This window comes from Tauraco erythrolophus, unplaced genomic scaffold (assembly GCF_009769465.1).
Source record: "Tauraco erythrolophus isolate bTauEry1 unplaced genomic scaffold, bTauEry1.pri scaffold_58_arrow_ctg1, whole genome shotgun sequence".
NCBI classification, from domain to species: Eukaryota; Metazoa; Chordata; class Aves; order Musophagiformes; family Musophagidae; genus Tauraco; species Tauraco erythrolophus.
This window is the reverse complement of record NW_028238626.1, coordinates 182,455-209,484: the sequence shown is the minus strand read 5'-3', so window position 1 is coordinate 209,484 and position 27,030 is coordinate 182,455. Positions and strand designations below refer to the sequence as shown.

General features: G+C 59.0%; 1 protein-coding gene across 2 annotated transcripts in view; it reads left to right on the top strand.

Annotated features, from left to right (window-relative positions):
• AGAP3 (ArfGAP with GTPase domain, ankyrin repeat and PH domain 3) overlaps positions 1-27,030 on the top strand; it is a 142,599-nt gene that overhangs the window by 108,445 nt on the left and 7,124 nt on the right. For both annotated transcript variants that reach the window (XM_086630885.1, XM_086630883.1), the window contains exons 12-13: positions 14,187-14,360; positions 18,817-18,978. In XM_086630885.1, the coding sequence (XP_086487011.1) occupies positions 14,187-14,360; positions 18,817-18,978 (336 nt within the window). The remainder of the gene's footprint in view (positions 1-14,186; positions 14,361-18,816; positions 18,979-27,030) is intronic.

Here is a 27,030-nt window from a genome sequence, read left to right as displayed (position 1 = left end):
CCTGTGCACTGGTCACCGGTGTGCCTGGACGCGGTGGTGCTCGCGTAGAGCTGCTGGTCGGCACCGCCGCACCGTGCTGAGCTGTGTCTCCGCTGTAGCCCAAGGCGATGGGGCTTTCCGAGCAGCGGTGGGTGAAGTCGTGCTGGCTGTGCTGTACCCATGGCCAGGGGTGCAGGGAGCGTGCTACAGTGTGGTTCCAGCCTGGGCTGGGGACCCGGACATCGCGCAGCGGTTGGAGCGTGTTCGGTGCAGTGCTGCAGCAGGTGTTCGTGTTTAGTTTCATCCGTTTTGGGTGCTTGGGGACTGTTCAGGCACACGAGCCAAAGGCACTGGTCTGGTCTGAGCTAAGTGCTGGTGTGGACGGGACTGGGAGGCTGTGCTGCCTGACCGTCGCTCCCCAGACTGCGTGCCGAGGCGGAGCACGGATGGCACTGTCCCCTTGGTCCAAGTCTTTCCTGCCCCCACACATCACTCATGGGCTCGTTCTGAGCGCAGGACCTCTCCCAGTGACTCCCATGGCAGGGTGGTCAGTTGGCTAACGTAGGGTTAACCCCATGGTTTGGAGAGGCTCACCTGTGGCTGTGGGTTAGTCACTGTTGGCTGTTCGGCACAACCTCTGAGTGGGAAACTGGTGATTTCGGGATGAGCGTCCTCTCCCTGCCCAAGGGGCTGTCACCTGTAACATCTTTGGTGGTTTATTATACTCTGTACTCCATAAAAGTGTTAATTTTCTGCACGTTTCAGAGAGTCCATGAACTTTGGCCCATCCCCAGCTTTCAATAAAGGCCACAGCGTCTCCGTGGAGCTGCCAGGCTCCGGGGTTGTGCAGGGCAGTCGCAGTTGGGAGACTCAGGTTGTCTCTGGTTTTGTTCGGCACTCCTGGGGTGATGGGCAAACCGCTTCTCACGGTCTCAGTTTTTCCATCTGTACGACAGGAATGGCTGTGCAGAGCATTCCTGCTGCCCAGCGGGGCACGGCAGCCCTGGCATGGTGGCATGCTCCCACGTCCTCCCTGCAGATCCCAGGGACGAAGTGCAGTACTTCCGAAATTGCTGAGCAAGGCCACGGTCACCGGCTGTTCCCGGGATGTGCCGTGCCGTGGTGGCAGTAGGATTTATGGTATTGCAGCATACTGCATCCCTGGGTTTTGCTGGGGTTTGTCTCCCTTGGGACAGCCGGCTGACTCACCCTGGCCCGTGGGTAGGCAGCAGAATGGTTTTCCCAGACTGTGGGAGGAAGGAGATGCTTCCTGCGAGGATGAGATCAGACGGGCTGAGGCGGCTGAGGTTTGTCTGGCGTGGCAGAGGTCTGCACCAGCTCCGCGGGTCGGAACCGGGGCACGCTGTGGCACACGGGCTGGAACTGCCCGTCCGTCGGTGGTGAAGTGGAAGGGCGCCCTGAGCTGCTCAGCCCAGACACCCCGGGCTCTGCGTGAGCACGCAGAGCTGTTACGGAGTCGTGCCGATGGGATTGTGTTTGCACCAGCCACGGGAGGAGAGGTGGGGCTGGGGGGCACCTGTGAGCCGGAGCAGCTCGGATGGAATCCCTTACGAAGCCCCACGGTCCGTGTACAGCCTGCAGCAGCTCCTTGCCTGCCAGGGCTTGTCCTCGTTACGTCTGCAGACCGTTTGATCTGCACGTGAGCTGTTACGTGAAGTTCTGGTGTCCTGTTCTGTCACACAGAAAAACTATCACTGTTGTATCGTTTTCCAGCGTTACTGGTGACTCCGGAGGCATTTGCGAAGATGCTGACGTTCTCTGATTGTTGATGACCCAACTGTCTTGAGATTGTTCAGTTGGTTTCCAGAAAGGCCTCGTGCTCCCATTGTCAGAGCACGACTCCTCTATGGAGCCGGTGAGGCAGGAATCATCCCTGAGAGCAGAGCTGCCTCTTCCCACCATTCCTGGGAGCCACAGAAACTGTTGCCCAGCCATGAACATGAGATTTCAGCTCCTGCCCAGTGGCTGGGGTTCAGTACGGGCATGGGGCAAAGGGCAGCACCTTCTTGCTTCAGGCCTGCTCTATTTGCGGGCTTCCTTGGCCAGAAATCTGGCTGCCGTTCTCCACACCCAGAACCTTGTTGCTTGGGAGATGTGAGCACTAGACTCGTAGGTTGGGCATCATGGACACGCTTTGTGGTGAGTTTTCTCAAAAGGCAACTTCTCTGGTGTGTGACAGACCTCCCTGGCTGTGGCTCATCCACAGCTGACTTCCAGCATTTCCAACCCTTCTACCTTTTATCCTTTCGACCACAGCCGTGGTGTGACTCAGACATGGTCAGCAGTCATGTTCTGCTCCAGGAGTGTGCAGGGTAGGCGTGATGGGGCACAACTTGAGCCTGTGACCTGAGGCTTCGCTCAAGCTCTAGAGCATCGCTCAGATGGGTGAGCCCTGTGCCCAGAGGAGAGGTAGGTCCTTCTCAGGTCTCTGCTTCGCGCTGCCCTTCCAGGAAGGCCAGCCTTGGCAGCTCCAGCACCCCACGCTGCATCTCGCCTTTGGACACAGGACACGGGCTGTCCACAAGCCCCAGTGTCATAGAACCATGGAATGGTTTGGGTTGGAAGGGACCTCAAAGGTCATCTAGTTCCAACCCCCCTTCTCATGTCTCTGTGCGAAGAACCTGCAGGTGCAGCTCTGTTCTGCGGGAGTGGCCACTAGTGATGCACGAGCATCTGGCTGCGCGGGGCCCTGCAGGGTCATCTCAGCCCCGGCTTTGCCGGGCGTCCCTGGGGTGGGCTGCCCTCCCCCTTGTCCAGAGCAGCGGAGGAGCAGGGCTGTGCCCCAGTTGCCATCGCTGGTCCTCAGGGCGAGCGGTGCCCGTAGCGGCGTGGGCAGGAGAATCTCGCAGGAGGGATCGGAGCACGGCTGGGAGCTGCTGGTGCTGGCTCCCCTCCCCGCCCAGCTCTGCCCTCCCTGATGGGAAACCAGAGATTGATTTTCTTCAACCCAACAGTATAATCACTAACCCTAATTAGAGATAATTACTGGGACTTGATGCACTTATTACTTGCTAGAACACTAAAGGAGCTGTGCGTTGCCGGGCTGAACAGGGAGAAAGGCCTCAGAGAAAGTGAGGAGGAGAGGAGGAACAGAGAAGAGAGAAGAAGGCGGCAGACGGAACGCCGTGATGATCAGAGCCCTGCCCAGGGCCGAGGGACGTGCCGAGGGAAGCCAGATGGGCACGCAGCTCCGTCGCACAGGGCCAGCGAGCCAGACCCATCAGCTGCCGTTGTAGTTATCTGCATCCTGCGTTTCCGAACATCTGGCTCCGGGTGTCTTGCACAGGGCACCTGGAAAAGTGAAGAGAGTGTAATTAGTAGCCACCTGTGAAAATTTCAGTGTAAATAACTTGCCCCAGGTTGCCAGGGAAGGCCGGGGCGACAGGGTGGCTGGTGGTCTCCTGGGGTGGAGCGAGGACCTTTTCCAGAACACCGTGCTTTGCCTGCCGTGCAGACCGCGCTCGTGCTGCCGCAGGAGAGGGGCAGGGCAGCAACTTTTTACAGGTGAAAAACTCACTCCCCTTCTGCTGCACCAGCCCTTCTGCCAGCTCATCGCTTCGTCAGCGCAGGCTGCCGCTCCGGTTCTGTGTCCCCCTTCCTGAGCCCTCCTCTGCCGCTCCGCTGCAGGCACGCGGGGCAGGGGGCTGGGGGCTGGGGGCTGGGGGCTGGGGGCTGGGGGCTTCCTCTGCTGCCGGACAGTGGGACGGCCCAGAGGAAGGTGCAGAACCCATTGCGAGCAGACGAGGGATAGAGTCCTCCTGTTACGGGCTTCCTCCGAGCAGTTTTTCGTCCGAATGAACCCGGTTGTTGTTACGGGCCGGCGCAGAGCCGCAGGGTGTTCGGGCTGTTTGTTCCAGGCAGGATCAGTGCCGGCGCTGTCCCCTCCGAGGGAGCCGTGCAGAGCCGCAAGCTGCTCCGCGGTCTCCGTCGCTGTTGTGTGCGCCGTCTCAGTGGTCTCTTCTGGACTTTCCAGCTGCGCAGTATCTTTTCTGGTTTGTGTTTTAAACAGTATTACTTGTACATTTTCTGCAGCTTGTGGTTTCAGGTTTCTACAGAGGCTGTAGGTGACACCTCTGGTCACATTAACAGACCAAGAGAGAGATCCAAAGCAAGGACCGTTTTTCCTTCATCCGCTCCCCACTGCTCATTCCCAGCACTTCGGTCTGTGTGCCTCAGAAGTGGCCTCTGAAGTATTTCACTATAACATGTTGGAGAGTGAGTTACGTTATCGTGGTGATGCTCACAGGAGGACTTAGCCGAGTGACACCAAAGCTTCCTCAGACTCCCTGGATCCTGCTGGTCCAGAGAAGCAGTGCAGCCCCCATGAACGATGCCATAGTTACACTTGTCTGAGCAGATGGGGACAAGGAATCACAAAACTAAAATTTAGTAGTGGCTTAAGTAACAGTAACCTTGACTTTGTTGTACTCGTGTTCAGGCAGAGTAAAATTCACAGAAATAAAGAGTATTGAACACACCCGCACAGACGCACACGCGCAACAATATGTATCCAAGCCAATTTCACAGAGCTGGAAGCAATTATGAGCCAGATCATTTGGGAGAAAGAACTTAGACAGAAAAAAAAAGCAAAGCATAATTAGGCGTTTTTAAAGAATATTTTACTGGATACCAAAAAGTTAAAATCAAAAGGAGGATTGCAGTGCTGAAAAATGTGTTAATCTGGGTTAAGAGGAGATGTAAACCGTGCGTTCTCTCTCTGCCCGGATGGCAAAGACTGCAGAGAGGAGCAGAAGAAGGTGGAGGGGAGGAAGCTGTGTTGTGCCACCGTATTTTGTACATCTGTGTGTCTGCAGGTGTATGGAAAGCAATAACAGTAACGGCAACGTAATAAAGCCGTCGGTAAGCACCGAGCAGAAGCCGAAAGCTGGGGCGGGCAGGCAGGTGGTGACGCCGGCGCTGATCACCGTGGCCAGCTGGAACCGCGGCCGGAGGCTCGCGCTGCCACGTCGCCCTGTGCCAGAGCTCCGCAGACCAACATGTGCCGCGAGTGATGAATTACGAGCAGCCCTCGAAGTGACCCTTTTGGCTTTGTGGGAAGCATTCCAGCTCCTGACGTTCCCAGACGTGCTCTGGTCACCGCCGCACAAAGGGATCGTTTCACCGTTGTATCTGGGCTCGTTGCTGGCGCAGGAGCCGTGCGCCCCGTGCCTGCCCGGCGAGCCCAGCCCACCTCGGTGCCACTCAGGTCGAGGGAGAAGTTGAGCAAATTGTGCTGGTGGTCAGGAACTCGGCAAGTGATCCCCGGCGAGGGGAGACTCCGGCACCGCAGCACCACAGCTGCCGGGCACGGCCCCACCGCCTGTCTCCACGGGCACGTCAGGGCCTCGGCGGGTGGGACGGCGGATGCCGTCGGCCACGTCCGAGAGCATCTTAGTCAGTGGGCTTCCACCAGGGCCTGTCATGGCTGCTGCCTTTCTCCTGGAGGAGACCTCTTTCCTTCTGTCTCATAGCTGCTTATAAAAAAAGACAAGTGGTTCTTGGTTCCTCCTCCAGCAGAGATCCGGGTGTTGGGCTCCGAGAAGCTCCGGTGGCCTCCCCGGTGCTTTTTCCTGCCCTGGTCGCAGCGGTGCAGCGTGTGAACGCAGCGGGTCCCTTTCACCCCCTCTTCTGATGGAACGCTCGTCCTGTGCCCTGTGCTCGGTGAGCTCTGCGGCAGCGGCTGCCTCACCCATCGCATCTCCATCGCCGTGTTACGTGTGAGTCATGGGAATAGTCCCTGTTCTTGTATCTCACCAAGTTCCTAATCTCCAACTTCTACGTGTTCCATGCAGAGTCTACGTAACATACAGATGAAAGTGATGGATTTAGGATCCAAAGCTCATTTCCCAGCTCACCTCCCCCTCTTGACTGGTTTCCGGAGCCTACATGACCATGGTTGTACAAGGGGATTCAGAAAAGGTGACTAGCAGAGCTAAAGACAGTGAAAAGGGTTTTTTCCAAGTTTATTAGGAACTACTGAATGCTAAAACCAGCATTCATTCATTACAGTATGGAAATAGTAGGACGGTTAATAAAGAAAAAAAAAAGCAGCCTTCGGTGAACACTTCTGTTTGGTGTCTGGGAAGAGGCGAGATGATGGATCTTATCACAGAGTGATGAATTCTTCATATTCCAGCTGTAATTAGGAAGCATATTAAACAGCAGGTAGGAGATTTCAACGTGTTGGTATCATCAAGTCAGAATTATTTAATTCGGCAATTCTAGAAGATGTGGTCAGGGTCTTTCTGAAGTGTCGATGGTGACTGTGAGTTTTGGGATGGAGAGGACTTCCAGAGGGCTGAAGTTCATGGATTCCACGTGTGCCCGGTATGAGAGTGGAGCTGGTAGATGGGAAAGGGCTCAGCGAATAGCTGTGAGCACAATGGAATATTTGCAGAATGCGCCTTGTAGCGAAGGATTCCGGGAGCTCCGTTTGTTTAGTTTATCAAATAAAAGGTGAAGAGTTTGTTTCAACACTCTCTGTAAATACCTGTAGGAACAAAAATTTGGTAATAGCGGGCTCTTCATCAGGTGAAAATGTACCGAGATCCAGTGCCGGGTAGCTGAAGTGAGACAATTCAGAGTAGAAATAAGGTGCAAATTTCGACAGTGAGGGTAATTAACCACTGGAACTACTGATCAAGAGTTGCTGTGATTTCTCTGTCACTGACAATATTCTAATCAACATTATGAGATTTTCTAAAAGATATGTTGTAGTTCAGGCAGGAGTAAATTAGTGGAAGACCTACGGTGTAATTTTATGCTATGCAGAAAAGATCCGACAATCAGAGGGCTCCTTCTGGCTGCTCCTGACTCCCTGCCCAGATGTGCTGTCGCTGCTCTCCCGGCGGATTCGCCTCTCCCCACGTAAGGATGGGCACCCTTCCTTGGCGGTGCAGCTGCACGGTGGTGGACAAGGGGCACTCCAGCCGGCTCTGTGTAGGTGCCTGACTTGGGCAGAGCTTGGGCTGGAGCAGGACTGAGTAGGTGCACTGCTGGCACTGCCCGGGCTGCCAGCTCTCGGTGCCCGAGGATTCTGGGGGGCAGCCGTCGCTGCAGTACCTGCTCGCAGCCTTCTCTGATCTGCTGGGGTCCTGCCGTAGGTGGGGTGGGCACCATCTGAACCAGAGGTGAGGCTGGTGTGTCGGCTCGAGGTGCCTTGGCTTACCTCGTGTGCCCCTGAGTGTTGTTTGGAAGAGGAGCGTACAAAACGGTACCCATGCGGTGGTTGGCGCTTGCTGCAGCACCTTGCTTCTGCCGTCCTCCCGGAGACGTCTGGGCTACGCAGAGCTGTTTCTCCTGGCAGTTGGTACCCACCATAGGTCAGCTTTGGTAGGAGTGAGGGTGTTATATAGTCACTTACCATGTGCATATGTCCAAAAACGTGCTCTCCGAACGCAGGGCTGAGGAAGGAGGGAGCTTCCCCCGTGTTGGAGCATCTGTGAGGCCAGGGAAAGGCGGTGGTTCCCGCTGTGTGCAAGCTGGCGGATCCTGCGGCCTCGCGGAGAGACAGGGCTGGGAAAGCTCGGAGCAGTGGTTCTGCAGCGGCGTTCGCTGTTAGCAGAGCTGGGACGGACAACTGTCATCCCAGAACGTGCCCCACCGTGCTCGCCGGGTGGCACAGGTGCCTTGTTGCCATCTCCCAAGGAGAACGTGGGGGTCGATGTCGTTCAGATGACATGTCTCCATCCTGGTGCCTCTGGTCGGTAAGAGCTAGCCTGCGTGTTCGCCTCGGTACTGGTAGGAGTTGTTCAGGAGGAAGGAGCCGAGCGTGTCCAGCAGAACAGCTTGCAGTGCTCGGTTCAGAAACCCAGCCCTGGGAACAGCGGCCGCGAGGTGCTCCCAGGGCAGCCGCATTCCCGCGTACACGGCAGCTGACCGCCCATTGACGGAGAGGGGTGAATTATGTCCTCACCAGCAGGGATTTCACAGGCAGTCGCTTAACCAGGCTCGTTGGCTCTCCCCTCCCCTCCAGAGCCATTTGGTCTCTCGGAGCTGAGGAGTTTCCCACCAGCTGGAGGTGGGTCCCCACCCAGCCCGCTCCGTGCAGCCCCACAGCAGCGTGCTGGGGTCCAGCGCAGCCGCAGCTTTCCGGGGCTTTGAGATGTGCCCTGGCTGCAGACACCAGCAGAGCGCTCGAGAGCCAGTGCACGGAGGTGACGTACAGTAATTCTGATTTTTGTTTGGAATAAGTGATGGTCAGTTGCCAACAAGTACCCGAAAGTTTTGGTTAATGGGTGGTGGTAACGGATGGCTGGCTGGGACACGGGTTGGCAGACAGTGAACAGCGTTAACCTGCAGTGTGCTCCTGCCCTCCCACAGCACCAGAGAAAGCAGGGTTTGCTTCATGCCAGGGTGTCCTTGCCCCATCCCGAGGTGAGCTCCATCCCTATCTCGTGCCACGTGGCTGACAGCCGCTGCTGCAGCGCAGCATGGTGGTGGTGTCCCTCCCGCGCCGGAGCGAGGCCTGGCTGCAGGGAACGGACCTGTGCTGTCCGTGGCCATAACCACGGGGGAATTCCCCGGCTGGTGTCCAGCTCTGTAAAATCCAGCTTACCCCTGTTCCCCCAGACAAGCCCAGTTTCCTCCGCGACGTAAGGGCCCGGTGGCAGCCACCCGTCTGCCCCAGGAGAGTGGCACTGCCAGGGGACGGGCAGTCAGCAGCTCCTCCTGAAAACAATCTGCAGAACACGGCTCCAGCGAAGGAACCAAGGACAAAGCTCGCTCCAGAAGCTGGGTCAGGAGTCTGCGCCTTCTGCTTTCGTGGGAGCTGCAAACTTGTCAGGGTCTCCTCTGCCACCAGCTGGCTTTGCCGTGCGCAGCTTCTGATAACCACGTCCTGCCACGCCGCCCTGGCTGCAGTGTGTGGGTGCTGTGGAGAAGCACAGGCAGAGCAGAACGGAGCTGCCATCTGACCGTTCTCCTGCTGGCCACACTTCAGTGGGGAATAAGTCCAGCAAGACGCAGCTCTTCCTTCGAGTTACCACCAGGTGAGAGTCGGAGGAGACGTTTTTTTATTGCAGTCTGCTGTGTGCATGGTCCAAAGGAGGATGAGCCTCTGGGACCTTGTCCCCTTTCTCAGGTTGAAAGGGCAGTACTCCTGGGTTGACCCCAGGACTATACTGGTATCTGTCCTTTGTCTGTTGGTGTCCACCTGTGCCACTAAAACAGTCCCTCTTCCGTGTCCTGGCCAGACTGCAGACACTCAGCACCCAGGACATGTGCGTCAGGGGGACATGGGAGACATCTGGCTCCACCAGGCGCTTGCTCAGAAATGAGTGGTAGGTGTTGGTGGTAGGGAATAGAGCTGATGTGTCACAGCTTGCTTTCTTCAGTGCTGGTCAGGTTGTTGGATGTCCAAGGAAGAGAAGGAGGTAGTCCTTCCCTCAGTGAGGTTGCCAAGGATGTAGGTATTTCTGTATTGCTCCTATTAAAAAAAAGTGACTTAGCGTGTCCGTAACTTTGCGCTGCTGCTCCTGGCAGCCTGCAGCAGGTCAGGGCTGCGGGCCATGGAACGTGGACCGGTAAGCTAACGGGGTCAGTAGGGACAGAAGGTCATCCTGGTCGTCTGTACCCATTCACCTTGAATTAGTTTTCTTCAAGGTGGTAGGTTGTGCATGAGCATCCAGGTGAGGTATCACACCAGCTTTGGGCAGAAAGTGTGCATGCTGCCCAGTTACGCAAGGCACACCTCGCAGAATTCCTCCTCCTCTAGGGTTCCAGTCAAGAGCCCCAGCCTGGTGCTGATGTTCTTTGGCTTTGGGCAAAGCCTTCTTCTGAGGCTTTGGGCAACCTGGTGTGGTGGAGGGTTTCCCTGCCCATGGCGGGGGGGTTGGAACTGGATGATCTTTAAGGTCCCTTCCAACCCAAACCATTCTATGATTCTATGATTCTTCTTGTCACTGGGGTGTGATCCAAATCTCATGGAAAACAGTACAGACTTTCCCAGGGTTGCACTAAATACATTTTGTTGAGGTTTTGTTAGCTCACTTTTCAGAATCTTGTCCTGCACGATATCTTCATCACCAAAATACTGGCAGTGCTTCCAGCTTAATGCCACCAGGATGTTTCACCAGAACTCATGTCTAATTTTGCAAAATTGCTGTTGAAAGTATTAAATTTGTCCAAAGATTTGTCCGAAGATCCTCAGGTGACTCTGCAGACGATCTCCTTCCCAACCGATGGTGCCCCTTTTGCAAACTCACCTTTATCTGGTTCCCTGTGCATCCACACCTTAAGGAGGAATTCCCAGTTGGTTTGGTTCAGGCGTGTTCCTGAAGCATCCAGGCTGCCGCGCTCACCCTTGGAAAAATGACATTCTGCTTTTAGAATCATAGAATCATAGAATCATAGAATGGTTAGGGCTGGAAGGGACCTTCAAAGGTCATCTAGTCCAACCCCCCTGCAAGGAACAGGGATATCTCCAACTAGATCAGGTTGCTCAGGGCCTCATCCAACCGGGCCTTGAACGTCTCCAGGGATGGAGCATCCACCACCTCTCTGGGCAGGATGGAGCATCCACCACCTTCTCTCTCTTAGGTCGTATCCCGTTTGCTGCCACGCCGTCAGTGAGGCTGTACTTCAGAAAGGCCACGCGAAGCGTCCCCTGCTGAGGTCACACTGACAGGTCCATGTCAGTCTGGGTTTTGGGGATTTGAGGGAATAGAGTCTGGGAGAGCTTTGCTAGCAGGACTGTAGGGTGAGGGAGAGCTCAGCTCCTGGAGGCTTTGGCTGCCAGAGGCAGTGGTGTCTTACATCTAGCCTTTTATTCACCGTTTGCTTTCCCTGCTGAATTTAAAAGGAACACACCCAGCAGCTGCCAGTGGTGTCACTTCCAAAGGGACGCAATTCCTGAGGGCTCTAGCCTCGTTGGGACCAGCCTGCAGATCCCTGGGATGAGCCGGAGTTGCGCAGCCGGCGGGGCTGGGAGGACGTTCTCTGCGGCTCGGTGGCTCCGGGCAGCTGGTCCGAAGCGCGGGCACCTCCTGGAGAGGCTGCAGAGGCTGATGGAACCTGCTCCTGGAAGTCGTAGCAGCGCCGAAATTTTCGAATCGGTGCCGCTTCTCGGTGGCACGCGCTGCGGCGAGGCGGGTGCGGGATGTGGGAGGCTCTCGCTGGGCAGGGGTGGATGGTCGCCATGGGTGTGCAGTGTGAGCTCTGAGCACACGTTGGCGCCTTTCCCAAGCGTGTCTTCTTCTGCACATGCTTGGCATCCTGCACGCCTGGCGCGGGTCACGTCGCAGCTGTGGCCACCTGCCCTGGCAGCACGGTCTGCTCCACGGTGGCCACTGGCAAGCAGAGGTGGGCTGTGGGGGGCTGTGGGGCAGCCTCTCGAGGCACCCGGGGGTGCTGCTCTGTGAGTCCGACTGCAGCAGCCAGCCTTTCCTGCTGCCTTTCCTGCTGCCAGCGCTCGTTTCTGCTGCCCGACCTCGCTCACCACACACTGCCACAGCACCGAGGAGGTCCATCGCTGTGGGCAGGTCTGCAGGGTGCCTTGGCCGCAGTGGAGTGGTGTGTCCCTGGCTCTGGTCAGGGCTGCGGCACTTGGGCGTTCGTGGCAGCCCGCGCTGGTCCTCGGAAGGGAGATGGAAGGGCACGTGCCTGCGGGCTGGGGCTCCCGGCGTGGCTGGGGTGGGGGTGCGAGGGGCAAATCTGGGCATCCTGGGGCTCTGCAGGACTTTCCCCTCTGCTGCAGGACCTTCTCCCAGGCATGCTGCCCTCCTCCGGTTTGCCTCCCTCTCCTCCATGGCTGTGGCGATGGACACGTACTGTGTGTGCACCCTGGCACGGGGCTGGTGGGTGCTGCCGGAGCTCTGGGGGCAGCCTGTCCCATCCCGTCCTGTCCCATCTCGTCCTGTCCCATCTCATCTTGTCCCATCCCATCCTGTCCCATCTCGTCTTGTCCCATCCCGTCCTGTCCCGTCCCATCCTGTCCCGTCCCAGCCCAGCCCAGCCCAGCAGCACAGTCCCCAGGACCCAGCTCTTGCTGGTCCCAGGAGAGCAGCGTTGTCCCTGCTCCGGTGGCAGCAGGCTCCCTCCCACGAGGAGGCGAGAGGAGATGGATGCGGCAGTCAGGAGCGGAGCGCCAGCTAATTACCCTTCCGAGTGTGTCTTGTAAATTAAGGGCTAATTAGAGGCAAAGTCAGTGTCATGGTTTTACACGTGTTTCTGTGGCGCTGAACAGGGGAGGGAGGAGGAGTGCGCAGCAGCCGGGCTGGAGGCGGGCGAGCCGGCAGCTCTGCCGCTCCTGCCCCACGCTCCTGCCGCATGGGCACGGCCCTGGCAGCGGGGGCTGCCAGCAGCAGCCCTGCGAGCTGTGCGTGGGCACTGCCGGGCAGGCAGGACTGCGGGCAGCGCTTCCGCACAGTCCCTGCAGCGCAGCAGAGAAAGGGGATCTTGGTCCAGGGTGGGTACGCGGAAGAGGAGGGTGGGAGGCACCGGCCGTGCTGGCGATGGATGGCAGTGTGCCCGGCACAGGGCTGCCGGCCCACGGCATCCCTCTGTTCAGCACATGCCCTGGATCTGCCTTTCACAGGGGGCATCTAGGGTTCTTGAGCTGCTGTGTCGGGCACTCTGCAGCCTCAGGCAGCGCTCGGGCACCAGTGACATTCCAATTGCATTTCTTAGGTTTTCCTGGGAACAGTGGGGGCAGAAACATAACTTTATATACAAAATCCCGGGCTCCACATGGGACTTTACAGGGCTCTGCTCTTCATGGAGGGTGGCTGAGCACTGGAAGGGGTTGCCCAGCAAGGTTGGGCCGTGTCCCTCCTTAGAGATACTCAAAAACCATCCAGAAAAAGTGCGGGGCAGCTGGCTCTGAGTAGCCCTGCTTGAGCAGGGCTTGGACAGGACGCGCCCCGTACATCCCTTCCAGCCTCAGCCATGCTGGGATTCTGTGGGAGCCCAAGGGGGCTGGTTTTACAGTGAAGACACAACTGGGTGAGCTGTCCTGGCTGCAGCAGATCCAGCTGCGGACCTGCTGCTGCACGTGTCCGCCTGCTCTGCAGCCTGCTGCTCTGAAAGGATCCCACGTGCGTACCAGTCCCATCAAACGTGTTGCTGGGTTCCTCTTGACCCGGCTCCTGGCGTGCCCGCGGGGCGGTCAGCTCTGGCGGGGCTGGGGGAAGCTGGCGGGTCGGGCTGTGGACGTGCATCTCATCAGCCGGGCACACCGTGGCCGGAGCCGTCCACCAGGCCCTGCCCTCGTCGCTGGCCAGGAGGGCTGGTGTGGGGGTCAGCTCAGCATCTGTGCCTCTGGGCGTGGGAGAAGGAAAGGGAGCTTCAGAGTAGGGAAAGGGACCCTTTGCTGGCCCCAAGCTCCCAGAGCGCTTGCTCTGTGGTGGCTGGAGCTGAACACCCTAAGGGAAGGCGCAGGGAAGTGCTCGTGGTGGGCAAGTGTCCGTAGTCTCTCTGCGGCAGCATCGTCCTCCGGAACAGATTGCCTGCAGCCTGGAGCAGCAAGATTTGCGCTCCCTGTCAGAGCTGCTCTGTTTACTACTCTGGAAATTTTGGGTGTTCTCGTAATCCAGAAACACTTGACCCATTTTGAATGTCTCTGTGATCTTGTCTTCTGTGATGGCCTCTAGTCCCAAAAACGCTCCTTTCCTGAGGGGTTCACGGTCTGGGCTTGGCTCGAGGGGTTTCCAGCTAGTGGGAAGAGGCTTTTCCACCCACGATCCCCACCCTACAGACATCTGTGCCCTTGCTGTCCCTTTGACATCCTCCCTCTGATTTTCCATTCACTCCCAGTGCCTCCGACATGGTTCTGTTTCTTGCTAGGGACACACGGGAGCAAAGTTAAGGAGTGAGGATGGGCACAGCAGCCATGGGTGGGTTTGTGTTTGTCCTGGTGCCTGAGGCCATAGTGATGAACTCCAGATGCAAATCCTGGCTGGAGGGGGAAGCTGTGTGCCAGGATGGCTGGCTGTGCACCCCAGGGTGCTGCACTGAAATGCGTGGAGCTGGCTGTCCCGCAGAGAAGCAGCGTGTGCTGGGCACTGCTCTTTTCTCAGCACCTTTTGGGGTGATGCACTGGCACCCCTTGGGAGAGGGGAGCCAAACGGAGCCTGTCCTCATGCCAGGCCACCCGGGGCACGTCGCATCGGGTACAGGACAGCTTTTCCTTCCTCTGCCGTGCGTCAGAGCAGCAGCTGGTCGGTGCTAAATCCGTGTCTCTTTCGCAGGTGCTCCCCACTCCACCAGCAGTACCTCCCTGCACTCGGAGCGCTCCATCAGCGGCATCAACCTGGTGGGCTTCAGCTCCAAGCCTGACGGCATGCACCAGCGCTCCTACTCCGTCTCCAGCGCGGATCAGTGGAACGAGGCCGTGGCCATCCCCGGAAGCTGCCCCAACCCCAGTAAGTGGCACTCGGGACCCCGCTCACCTCTGCTGCGGCAGGTGGGCAGCTTGTGTTGGTGACGGGGCAGTCCTGAGCGCTGCCCGGCGGCTGCGAGCCCAGAGCGAGCTCGCGGGTGTCGGACACGACCTCTGGGGCCCTGTTGGGACTGTCCACCTTCCGAGGGCCAGCTGCAGTGTCCCAACCAGGGCAGAAGCTCTCCTGCCAGGCACGGCGAAGTGGTCTCCCTCCAGCCGAGGGATGCTGCTCCGCGGCAGGACGGTTCTGCCCTCGCTCCTCCGCCTGCCGCGCTCTCGGCTCACCACACGAGGAGTAACCAGTGCTTTCCCCCATCGCTGCTCCTTCTCGGCACCCCCAGCTCCCAGATTTCGGGGCAGTTGAACAAATAGGAGCAATTCCTGTCTCCGGAGCACACAGCGAGCGCGGCCCGCCCCCTCCCCCCACGCTCACTCGCTCTCTGTGATGTTTCAGGACAGTTGAGTGAATTAAAATAATTCATACATTTCCCAACGTAGCCACTTTGCCGAATTGGAAAATAAATGCTTTTGTGCTGCATTCATCACTCCTTCGTTCCTGGCTCTGCCGCCGCACTAAAAAAGCAGTTAAATGCACATCAAGAGTGGAGGAGCCATTTCCATGCCTGCTCGCCCCTTGTAGTTCTCATTAGCGCGGCAGCCGCCCCCCCGCTCGCTCCCAGGGGCTTTCGCAGTTTAAAGAGAGCCTCTTTATGATCATTACCGGAGTCCGACTGTGCCGGCGCCATTTGCAGCTGAGGAGGCTCCTCATTTGTAACTGTGAAAAACTATCAATTTCAGCGCGCCTGATGCAGCGGCTCCATCATTGGCCCCATCAGCTCCCTGCTGGAAGCGAATTAATCAGACTGTTACTGCTGATGGGGCAGCGCAGGCGACGGGAGCGGAAGGGCGCAGCTCGGAGCGTTAATGTGCCGGCAGCCCCCCCCCCCAGCCCCTCGCCTCGGACACGGGGTGCGGCAGGGCGGCCCCCGCTCCGCCGGCGACGGAGGGATGGGGTGGAAGTGGGACCGGCGCTCCGCGTGCTGCTTCGGGCATGGGTCTGGCTGCTGGGATGCCCCGCACCGGGAGGGGGGTGTCCCCACTGCTGGCGGCACCTTGCCCGGCACACGGAGCCGTGCCATGCACGCAGGCGGCAGGAGCCTCCCGTGCCGACTGCCCAGTGTGCCCAGGTTCTTCTGCGGACGAGCCGACGGCAGCGCTGTGGTCAGCACGCACGTGTCCTTCGCACAGGTGGATTTTGTATCACAGCCCTTCCGGGCACCAGCTGCCTGCCTGGACAGCCTCTGGCCCAGGGATCATCTCAGCAGGTCTCGTCCTCCTCCTCCCAGCCGCCTGCTGCGGAGCCCAGGGGCCTGGCGTGGCCATACTGGTGTTTTTCCTGCCCTGGCTCTGGCCCAAGTGCCACTGGGGAGCAGGGTGGCCTCTGCTCTCAGCCCACGGGAGGAGTGCGCTGCGCTCATGGCTGCCCGGAGCAATCTGCCTCTTTCGTGCCGAGTAACCTGGAGACTGGCACAAGCAGGAGCTGAGATGCTGCTGCTTCTCCCGTGACGTGGAGAGGTGAGATGCCAACTCAGTGCTGATTGTGCGTCCGAGCGCTGGTGGCTGCTCGTCTGCTCTGCCCAGGTCCCGCTGCACTGTGCTGGACCCCAAACCGTGTGGGTCATCCTGCCTTGCCCTGCCCTGCCCTGAGTTAGTGGTCCAGAGGCACGTTGCTGTGCTGAGGGGTCCGTGGCATGTGAGGGGCGACCAGCCCAGCTGTCCTGGGGGCTGCTGGAGCCACCGCGTGGTCCATCGCCCAGCTTGCAGCTCATGGTGCCGTCACCGCTGTGCTGGCAGGGACAGCAGCGATTTCGTACCTCCCAGTATCTGTCTCCCATCCCAGAACCACTCGGGGCTGCCGAGGAAGGTCTGGGACAACGCAGACCCTGGAGAGGTGGGTTCCTGGTGTCAGGAGGGAGAGGGCTTTTGGGGGAGCAGGCAGTGCTTCCCACGTGGCACGGCGTGCCGAGCCAAGCAGCGTGTCAGCCCTCCACTGCCGGGCTGAGCTGAGCCAAGGCAGGGGTGCCTTGCATCCGCACCGGAGCCCCGGCTGTACCGCTGCGTCTGGGCAACTGAGTCTGAGTTCTCCGCCGTGTTCCTGGCTCTGAACAGCGGGGCACGGTGGGGAGTGCTGCTCTGCGCAGAGCAGGCGGGCAGGCACATGCAGCGGGTGCAGGCTGCCCTCACAGCTCCCAGGGACGGACTGCCTCCACCAGTCGTGCCCTGGAGAGCACATGGAAGCGGGGTGGGATGGGTTGTATGGATTATGTGAGCATACTCCAGCACATTTTGTGTTCATCCTTCATGGGAGGACCTCTGCGGCCCACCCGTGGGGACCAGGGGCTGGTTTGGAGGGAGGAACCAGGAGGTCCCACGTGTGCCTGCAGAAGGGTTCCTGTGCTGAGACCGGGACCCAGATGTCCTTGGGTGGGTCAGAGGAGCTCACTTCTGTCCTGCTGGGGAGAAAGAGGGAAAGCAAGCAATACCTGATCTTGTAGAGGGAGCATGTTTCACGTTCTGCCCCCACCCATTTCAGTCCATCCCCATCCCATTGGGGCACCCTGGCAGCCCCCTGCTCTGTGTCTTCAGCTGCTGGGCAGCAAGAAGAGCAGCGACATGGGCAATCTCTGCTCCGCAGAGCGGGAGGTGACGGGCTCGTTGCACCTGCAGGCACATTGTCGGGAGCTGCAGAAAGGCACGGATCCTCCCGTTGAGCCTGGAGGGGAGCAGGATGGCAGCAGCGTGTGGTTTGGCCCGGGGGGTGTCCTGGTGAGCAGGTGGGCAGCAGAGGTAGGCTGGATGCACCACGTGTAGCCTCAGACGGGAAAGTTCAGGTCCCCTGCGACACCCCGGCTGGGAGATGAAGGTGCCTCACACCTGCTGTGAGCACAGTCCTGCTGAACGGTGTCAGTAAGTTATGTTTGTGAAAATGGAGTCTGGATTTGTTAGATTTCTCTCTCTTAATTGTCAAGGGTGAATATTTCCCTGTGGATAAATAGCGGCAGAAACACCTTACGTGTGTGTGTCAAATGTTGTGGAAACCAGAGGTGGGAGAGCTCTGATGCTGCAGCCTCTCCTGGCCGTGCACGGGGTACATCGGCCGCACGCCGGACCTCTGCCTGGGGCAGCTCCCGGCCGCTGCTGCAGCCCTCTGTCCCTCTGTCCCTCTGTCCCTCTGTCCCTCTGTCCCACTGGTGGGGGTTTGTCTGGCCGCACAGACAGCCCGAGCCCCGAGAGCCGGGGCTGGGGCGGGAGAAGGGCGACCAAGTCACCGGCAGTGCCCGCTGCTGGAGGGTGCTGCCCTCCTTAGACGCCGTGACTGCTTTCTTAATTCCAGGTGCCACAAAACATGGAAATGAGAGGTTGGGACTCGATGGGAGACACGGGGTTGTCGCAAAGAGGACAACGAGCTCCCCAGGAGAGGAGCGGGCCGGGAGCAGAGCTGCCATCCGTGCCCCGTGGGCGGGTGGGCACTGGAGAGGCAGGAGCGTATTTCGGAGAGGGTTAACAGTGCAGCGAGGGCTCCTGCGCCTCGTCGCCTTCCCCGGAGTCTGCATTTTTATGCTGATTGGAAGCCTGCGCTGTGTGTGCTGCTGAAATTGAATGTCAGGCTTTTGATTTTGTTGCTGGTCTCTAATGAAATTTGACATTTAATGGTGAGTGCAGCGGCAGCGTGTGTGTGTGTGATCGGAGCTTGATTAGCGCGCTCTAATTGACAGTAATTAGGCAGCTCCCTGATTGTTTCTAATTCTGCTATTAATTGTAAGGAACAGTATGATTGAGGATAAATTTGGTGCGTTGCTGCTGGGGATGCAGCTTCTTCAGCTCCGTATCGGAAGCCTATCAAGACCATCATGCTTAGGTTCCTGAGTGCGGCAACCCCCGTCACCCCGGCTGGCAGAGCAGTGCCGTGGGGCACCGACGCTTCGGCAGTGGCCGTGCAGACCCCGGGACCTGGGACTGCCCCTGGGGTGCCCGAGAGCACCTCTTGGGACTGTCCCTGCCCAAAATGCACCCATCACCCTACGTGGACGCTGTGCTGAGCAGTGCACAGGGACACGTGCTGAGGGGTTGGCATGTCGGGCTGCCCCTGTGATGCCACGGGGCTTGTCCTGGCCACATAGGTGCCAGCGCTGTCTCTGTGTCATCATGCCAGATGAATCCCAGTGCAGAGCATGTTCAGCCTGACCCTCCTGAGGATCCTGAGCTGGAGCCAGTGTCGGAGCTGCCCCGTGCGACGGGCTGAGCGTGGGTACAGCCCTGTCTCATGGGGCTGTGCGTTCTGAGCCCGGCAGAGCTGTCTCCAGGATGCTTGCTTGTCTGTAGAAAGAGCCAGTGGTCACTGCCTCGCTGTACATTACTTTCTTTATGTTTGTTCCCAGCTAACGGTACTGCCGATTCCCTCAGCTCCAGCCCGAACATCTCCAGTGCTGCCAGCCCGAAGCTGGAGCCGCCTCCGTCGCCACATGCGAACAGGAAGAAGCATCGCAGGAAAAAGAGCACAGGGACGACTCGGCCTGACGGCCCCAGCACGGCAGCAGAAGGTAGGGAATATCTGCTGCTGGAGGGGCAGCTCCGCCGGCGCAGAGCACTGGGCACCAGCAGTCCTGCCGGGGCTCACTGGGGACCTGGGGCTCGGAGCGCTCCTCGTCCCAGCAGGGCTGTGCGTAGGCAGAAGAAAGCAACTCGCCCCTCCTGCTCTGCCCTTGATTTCTCACCTGCAGCGGGAGCAGGACTGCCATCCTGCCCCTGACTGCACGTGCTGTTAGTGGTAACACTCATTACTGACTGTATAGCAGAGCTGAGAGCACACCACCTAGTTACGGCGTGCTTAACTATGCCTAAGGTGTCACAAGAAAGAATGGTGGACGAGAAGCTCAATATGAGCCGGCAATGTGCTCTTGCGGCCCAGAAGGCCAACCGCGTCCTGGGCTGCATCAAGAGGAGCGTGGCCAGCAGGTCGAGGGAGGTGATTCTCCCCCTCTACTCTGCCCTCGTGAGACCTCACTTGGAGTACTGCGTCCAGTTCTGGAGTCCCCAACATAAGAAGGACATGGACCAGTTGGAGAGGGTCCAGAGGAGGGCCACGAAGATGATAAGAGGGCTGGAGCACCTTTCCTATGAGGACAGGCTGAAAGAGTTGGGGCTGTTCAGCCTGGAGAAGAGGAGGCTCCGGGGTGACCTTATAGCGGTCTTCCAGTACCTCAAGGGGGCCTACAGGAAAGATGGGGAGAGGCTGTTCAGGAGGGCCAGTTATGATAGGACAAGGGGTAACGGTTTTAAAATAGAGGGAGGTAGGTTCAGGTTGGATATTAGGAAAAAATTTTTTACCATGAGAGTGGTAGAACACTGGAACAGGTTGCCCAGAGAGGTGGTGGATGCTCCATCCCTGGAGACGTTCAAGGCCAGGTTGGACAAGGCCCTGAGCAACCTGATCTAGTTGGAGATATCCCTGTTCCTTGCAGGGGGGTTGGACTAGATGACCTTTGAAGGTCCCTTCCAGCCCTAACCATTCTATGATTCTATGATTCTATGATTCTAAGAACCTGTCACAAGAAAGAACCTGTTTCTGTTGGCTTGCAAATTTGCCAAACTTTCATCGTGTAGAAGACCTGTGCAGGCCATCTGCCTCAAACTTTTGGAAAAGTTTGTCTGCTTCAGGAAACCAGCTGGAGATGTATACGTTGCTTTGCCTATGCTAGAAGTACTGATGGTTTTTCTGTTGAGGAACTTTGGCGTCTCTCTGGTTTCTGAAGAGGGACCCAACACTTGGCAGGGAGCCTACAAGGCACAGGGAGGTGCATTTTGCTGTGAAAAGCCATCCAGATTTCCACAGATGGTTAGTATCTGTGGAAAATGTGAGCCTCAGTCTTTAAGATTTGACTTTTTTGCTAGGTCATCCTGTCCCACAGCACTCAGTGAGTTTTTGTAGCAAACCCAAATAAAGATGTAATTCAGATGGCTAAAGGCAGGGAGAGAGGGGTTAAGTACAAGTGTAAAACAAACCAAAACACTTGAGCCTGTGCATGCGTCAGCCCGTGCCTAACACAGCGTGCTGCGGCTGTCGGGGCATCTTGCTCCAAACCACAGGTGATCCTGCAGACCAGCAGCCCGGGGTTCCCAAGAACAACTCTTCTTAAATTCTCTCTCTTAGAAGCTTTGTGGTGATGGTCTGCACAGGAGTCCAGCAGTTCTGTTGTAGTTATCTTCGTCTGAAAAACACCGAGTTTGGGAAAGGCTTCTGCTCTGCAGTGGTTGATTCAGGCATCTTGGGCATCGTTTGAGTCTGTAATGTACACTGGATGTCTCAGGGAAGGCAAGAAGTATTATCTGTATTTACATTTTGTTAAACAGCTGCTGTGTTCTTAGCTGTGGGTGTGTGTTGACTCTTCGGACACGTCCCTGCCCTTCCCCACATCAGCTCTGGGTTTGCAGTTCGCAGTCCAGTGCTTTGGCTTCTGCTCTGTGTACGTCTGAAAAGTGGGCTACCAAAGAGTAGGATGACTTTGCACCTACACGTGAGACTGAGAAAGCACGTGCTGAAGTGCTCTGTCCCATCCTGTAAATAATACTCCAGGAGAGTGTGGAAATACTGGAGAGAGTTGTAAAGAAGGTCACAAACTGACTTGGGTCTGATGAACATGTTTGTGATGTGGACATTCAGGTGTTCAGCTTACCAGAATGAAGACTGAGAAGCAAAGGGCTGTTGTTTTCAGAACTTGCAGAGAAAAGTCCGGTCCTGCAAGGCAGTTCAGCACCGCTGCCAGGGCGTGAGAAGGGCAGAGGCTGGGGTCTCAAGTTGCGGCATAGGGGATTAAATGTGGCGACACTTTTGCAAAGCAGTAATGTGGACTAACCACTGCTCAAAGTCTTAAAATTAAGTAATTTATTTTTCTGCAAGACGTGTGTGATCCGTCCCCTGGCAGAATTCCCAGCCCTCTGCATCCAAGTGGGCAGAGCAGATGGTTGTCACCCTCCTTGGATGCCCAGTCCACAGATCTTTGAGCCATCCCAGTTTTTCTGTCACTTCATAGGGAGTTTTTTCAGACACGTGCTCACTCTCGCTGTCTTTCCCTGTTTGGCCATATCCTTGGAAGGTGGAGTGACCGAGGCTGCACATGGTGACAATGTGGTGCCACGTGGTGCGTACAAGGGCATCAGGACGTGTTCTGATAGTCCCTGCCTTGGTCCTTGGCCACAGTGGTGTGCTGGGCAGAGGTCTTGTGCTACCTGCAGCGATATCCAGGTCCCGTCTTGGTTGATGCAGTTAATTTAGAGCCCTGTCAGGTGTTGGAGTGATGTCATTTTTCCTACAATGTGCATTACTTCACCTTTATCAACATGGAACTTCATTTGCCAGTAGAGTGTCAGTTACCAAACTTCATTTGTCACTGCACAGACCTGGCACACCGTTGCTCCTCCTACTGCCAGTAGCCTCTGGCACCAGAACCGGGAGCAGGAAAAATCCCTCCCCAGTGATCCGCAGTACTGCCGCTGCTGGGACACGTGGCAGCGGGCTGTGGAGCTGCTCCAGTGCAGCGGTCGGAAGGGAGCAGTGAGGAGACCACTGTGAAGAGCCAGGAGAGCACAGCAGAGCGAGGGGGCACGGCAGAGCAGAGGGGGCACGGCAGAGCGGAGGGGCACGGCAGAGCAGAGGGGGCATCTGTGACCTGCAATCACACAAGCAATCCGACCTCCGTGTCTCCAGCTTGAATCCAGTCTTCCCAAGTCCCTCTGTCTCTCCCCAGTCGGTGAAGGGATGCAGTGTCCGCTGGCCCAACGCTGTTGTCGGGCACAGGCGACCAGAGCCTGCTGCTGCCAGGCACACGCTGGGTCAGAACGTCTTCCACGCGGGACATCGAACAGTGGGTTCCTGGCTTTTTGATTGGCTTTTCAAAAACTTCCCTCGTATTCGTTCTTTGTGTAGTCTAGAAAGCTGATCCAATTGCAAAATTGGAGTGGCGAAGGCTGGGCCAGTTCTGCCATCCTCACAAGCCACCCTGCGTTGGCACCCTGGGGAGGCCAGGCTGTGCGTGCCGCAGGTCCGGAGGGTGCCGGGTGCCCCACGGCAGCTCATCGCCAGGACGGGCAGCCCGGGGCAGGTCAGGGCGGCGCCACTGGGACCGATGCCCAGGCTGTCAGCTTCCTGGGTGCTTGGGGTGAGCGCTGGGCCGCAGTCACAGCCCGGCCACCGTCCTGCCGGGCAGGACGTTTCCGTCAGAGGTGGAGACGGGCAGCGAGCAGACAGGAGATGATGAGCCTCTACGTGAGGTGCCGTCCTGACGTCTTCATGGTCAGCAGCTGGTTCCAGCTGTGAACCCAGTGCTGAGCATTGCCCCATATCATGGGCAGGACTGACGAGTTATGTCATGGACCGGTGTCTGTAAGTATGTCTGATTCTTCCTTGAATCTTTTTTAGCTGCTTTCGAGCAGTTGCAGCAGGCTTTCTCACAGTGGGCTAATCTGAGCTTTTGGCTTTCACGTAGTCAAGATGGTGAAAGTGTGAAAATCACAGTGCAGAGAGCAGGACTGCCATGCCCTGTGGCAGAGCTGCCATCCCTCGTGGTGCTCATCCTGCTCCGGAGGGTACACCGTCTCGGGAGGGCCGTGGGGGACAGCCCCGCCACCCGCTGTGCTCTCTATGAGCTCATGCCAGCGTGGCCGTGCCCGTGCAGGGACCACTGCTGCTGGGACCCCCCAAAGCCTCCTGCTGGGAGACCTCGGAGTGGCGTGGAGCCAGGCACGGTGTCAGGCTCGGCTCTCCGCCGCAGCGTCTCCCCCGGCCCGGGCAGCAGCAGGGCTGTGCGGGGAGCAGACGGCGTGGGCCGTGCCTTCCGCCGTGCCCGGCCCGACGCCTGCGTGCGCAGGGCGCGAGCGTCTCCGGTTAGCATCCTGGGAAAGTTGGTGAGGTCTGGGGATAAATTGCCATCAGTTTATCTCATTTAGGAGGTAATCAGAGCCAGGGACGTGCGGAGCAATTGAATCTTAGTTGTTCTGAAGTATCATAAATCAAACGAGCTGTTGCTTTTTTACATGGTCGCATGTTAAAGAGAGCGCGGTGTCAGGCTGCTAGGGAGCATCAGCAAACTATGGCAGGCGTGGGATTGGGCTGCCGGGGCTGTCACCAAACCCGAGAAGGCGGCTCAGGCTGTCAGGGAGCACCCACAGGATGGCAAACGTGGCGTCAGGCTGTCAGGGGACGCTGCAGCAGCCCTGCGACGAGCTCGTCGCCGCGGTAGGGTTGCAGCATCAGCCTGCAGGGACCATCAGGAAAGGCTGCTCGGGATCGAAGCCCAGCAAAGCCCTGTGGCCTGGAGTGCCCCGTCCTGCCGCAGACCAGGCTGGAGCCCCCGCGGCAGCTGTGCCTCCTCCGTGCCCGGGACCTCAGGCTCCTGTTCCGGGCAGGCGGGAGGGCCCTGGGGAGCCACGCGGCACGTCTGGCGGCAGGAGCACCTTTGCGACGCTCCCTGCGCCAGCATCCCCACGGCTGCCGGAGCTCCGGGGATAATGAACTTCTCATGTGCTTAAAGAGTGATGCAGGGTGCATGGCGAGAAGCTGACAGCCCCTTAATGTGCTTCTCAGTGGCGGCCAAACGACGCGGTTTTGTCTTTGTTTTTTAGTTTTAAAACCCACGGGAAATTGATGGCCAGTACAGAGTTGTGCCGGGGCGATGTGCGTGATTAATGCCGACTGTCAGGGGCTGGCGGGGGCCGACGGCGGCGAGCCGGGAGCGCGGGGCTGAGCCACGCTTACCGGGCTGCTGGGGATTCCGGCCGCCGCCGCGCTGGTCCCGCCTGCCCCACGCAGCTCGTGTCACCCGCGCGCTCCCTTGCGCCGAGCCTCTTAATTCAGTGCTAACGAGTCACTTCTCGTTACCGACCGCGCCAGCGCCCTGCGCTGTCCTGGCGGGAGGAGAGCAGCCTGTGCCTGGCGTCACCACGCCGCGGCTGATGCCCCGTCTCCATCAGCTCCTCACCCCCCTCGTTCTGGGGTTCCCGGGGGTCACTCGTGCAGCTCCGTGTTGCTCCTCTGAGAGACCCTCATGCGCGTGCCCCGTCGCTCCGCCGCTGCGTCTTGCAGCAAGCCTCCGCGTGCACCACGGAGCCCATGCCATCCGTGCCCACCCTCCTGCGCGCAGCGTGACCCCCTGCCCCCCGTGTGTGTACGCACACCACCCTGCGTGGCCCTTCTGCCACCTCCCAGCCCCACTGCGCGCCCTGCGCCCCGTATAGCATCTGCCCCCCTGCGCGCTCAGAAATGACGCTCTCGGTCCCTTGCCGTGACCCCTCTGCACATCATGGCATTCCCCGTGGTGTCCCTTGGGAGCCCCTTCTCTCCTGGTGCGCGGGCTCAACTGCCTTTGCTGTCCTTCCCCACGTGTGCACGCACGCATACGCGCAGGCGCAGGTTGGTACTCCACAGCGTGCCCCCCACTTGGGTTTGCCCATCTCCGCTGGTGTCACAGTGCAGAGCCCTCCCAGCACTGCCGCCCCCGGCCCAGCGTGCCCCGTGGCACAGCTGGCAGCACGGGGCAGTGGAGACGTGCCAGCCTGGCATGGGGCACTCCGGAGTCTGGGGGCACTGGGACAGACGGCGCTGGGGGTCTCCGTAGCGATGTTCCTGCTGCGGCTCTCCTGGCGCCTCGTCGCTTGGAGGGGGCCTGTCCCCGACGCACTAATACAGGTTAGGAATATTGGGTTTAATGATCTGCAAAATGAGGAGGCAGCGAGCTGACATTTACGAATGGTGCTGCATCCTTCTCTTCCCAGACGCCTGCTAATTTGTTGATATCCCGAACACCTCGTAACGATGTGGTACGGTGGCAGCTTGCAAACAGGCATCCCGAGGCAGGGGGCCGCTGGCTGCCCTGCTCCTGGGCACTGCAGACTTGGCAGCGGGAGAGCGGAGCTGTGGGCCGGGGTCCCACCGCACCCAAGGCAGGACCAGCCCTTGGTTCCCTGGAAGCGTCCCCCCCGCCTCCTCCCTGTGCAACCCGCCCCTTGCCAGGGCGTCCGGGGGCACCTCTGCTGTGGCAGCTCAGAGCCAGAGGAAAGGTGGCAGTAGGGGAAGGGCGGCGCGAAGGGAGAGACGGGATGTGCCTGGGAGAGCGGAGGTGCCAGAGGGGACATCTGTGGCAAGAGCCAGGCACTGCCCGGCATCAGCTCTCCTCTCGTTTTGCTGGTGTCCAGTGGGATCCTGCTCCTCCTCCCTGGGCTGCTGGGCTGCCAGGTGGGCGTCCCACACCATCCTGCCTGCGTTCCCGTCTATCAGGGAAGGAGGTGGCTCGGGAGCCAGCTGGCACGGAGGGCTCTCTGTGGCTGTTGTGCTGGCATGGAAGTGCTCCCGCCCGTCCCCTGTGCGGAGTTCCTGTCTGTCCAGCACGCTGGGGTGGGAAGCGCTGCCCCATGGCGGGTGGGCTCGCATGGGAGAGCTCCGTCCAGTGCCCTGCGAGGGGAGAGAGCCACGGCCCCAGTGCCAGGAGAAGCACGGTGCTGCCGCGCCGGGTGAGGAGCGTCGCTCCGCATCCCCCACAGTGGCCGGAGGGGCATTACTCCATCATAACTCCATTCAGGGTCCCTGCAGCGGGGTCTCTGCACTGGTGTGCTGACAGATCGCCAGTCTGCTGGGCACCTCATCCCCAGGCACCTCTGGGCAGCAGAGGTCTGTCCCACCCTGGCTGCCTGGGGAGGCTCTTCCCTCACCCTCTTGCTCTCCCTTTGTGCTGGTTCCTGGCAGTGCATACAGGATGTGTCCGTTCCCCCGTTTCTTCCCAGTCCTGCCGTGCCCATCTGCTGCCCCGAGGAGATGCTCCCCACGGGAGCAGTGGGTGCTGCTGGCGTGCCCCCTCGCTGGCTGGGCGGCTGGGGACGGTCACCCCCCGGGGCTCATCCCCTCGCCGCAGTGGCTGCACAAGTGCTCGAGCCCACTGGGCCCGGTGACTCAGCCACCGGTCGGGTCCGAGTGCCGCGCGGCCCCGTCCCGTCCCGGCCGTGGCGCAGTGCCCGCGCTGGTTTTGCTCTTGTCCGGAGCGCTGGCTGCCGGGCGGCGTTGGCGCTGGGTCACGGGGTTAACGCCCATTAGCAGAGCCGGCTCGCACCGAACTCTGCTCGGCAACTCTTCACGGAGCTCAGTCTTTAAAACATCATCAAAAAATCATCAAGAGAGAGAGAGACGAGCGCGTTCGCTTCCACTGCCCACTAATCCTGATGGAGCTGCTGTAATGGGCTCCCACCGGCGCGCCCGCGGGCAGCAGCAGGGCCAGGGAGAGATGGGCTCTGCCTTCTGGCCCTGGGATAGCCCCTCTGCCCCGAGGCAGCTGGAAGGGGCTCCCCTCTCCTGGGGGAACAGCTTCCTCCGGGACCTCTGCCCTGTGGAGCCCGAGCTGGCGAGCTCGGGGGCTCTTCTGGCCACTCCACCCTGTGCCCCACCTGTGCCCCGCAGCATCCTGCCAGCTCTGCTCCAGCAGGGGCAATTCCAGTCCTTCTGCCTCGGGCACCCGCTTCCTGCTGCCCTTCCAGCTGGCAGAAGTGCCCCTGCCACGTCAGAAACCTGTGCGTCTCCCCAGAGAACCCTGGGGACGTGCCGTGCTCTCCCT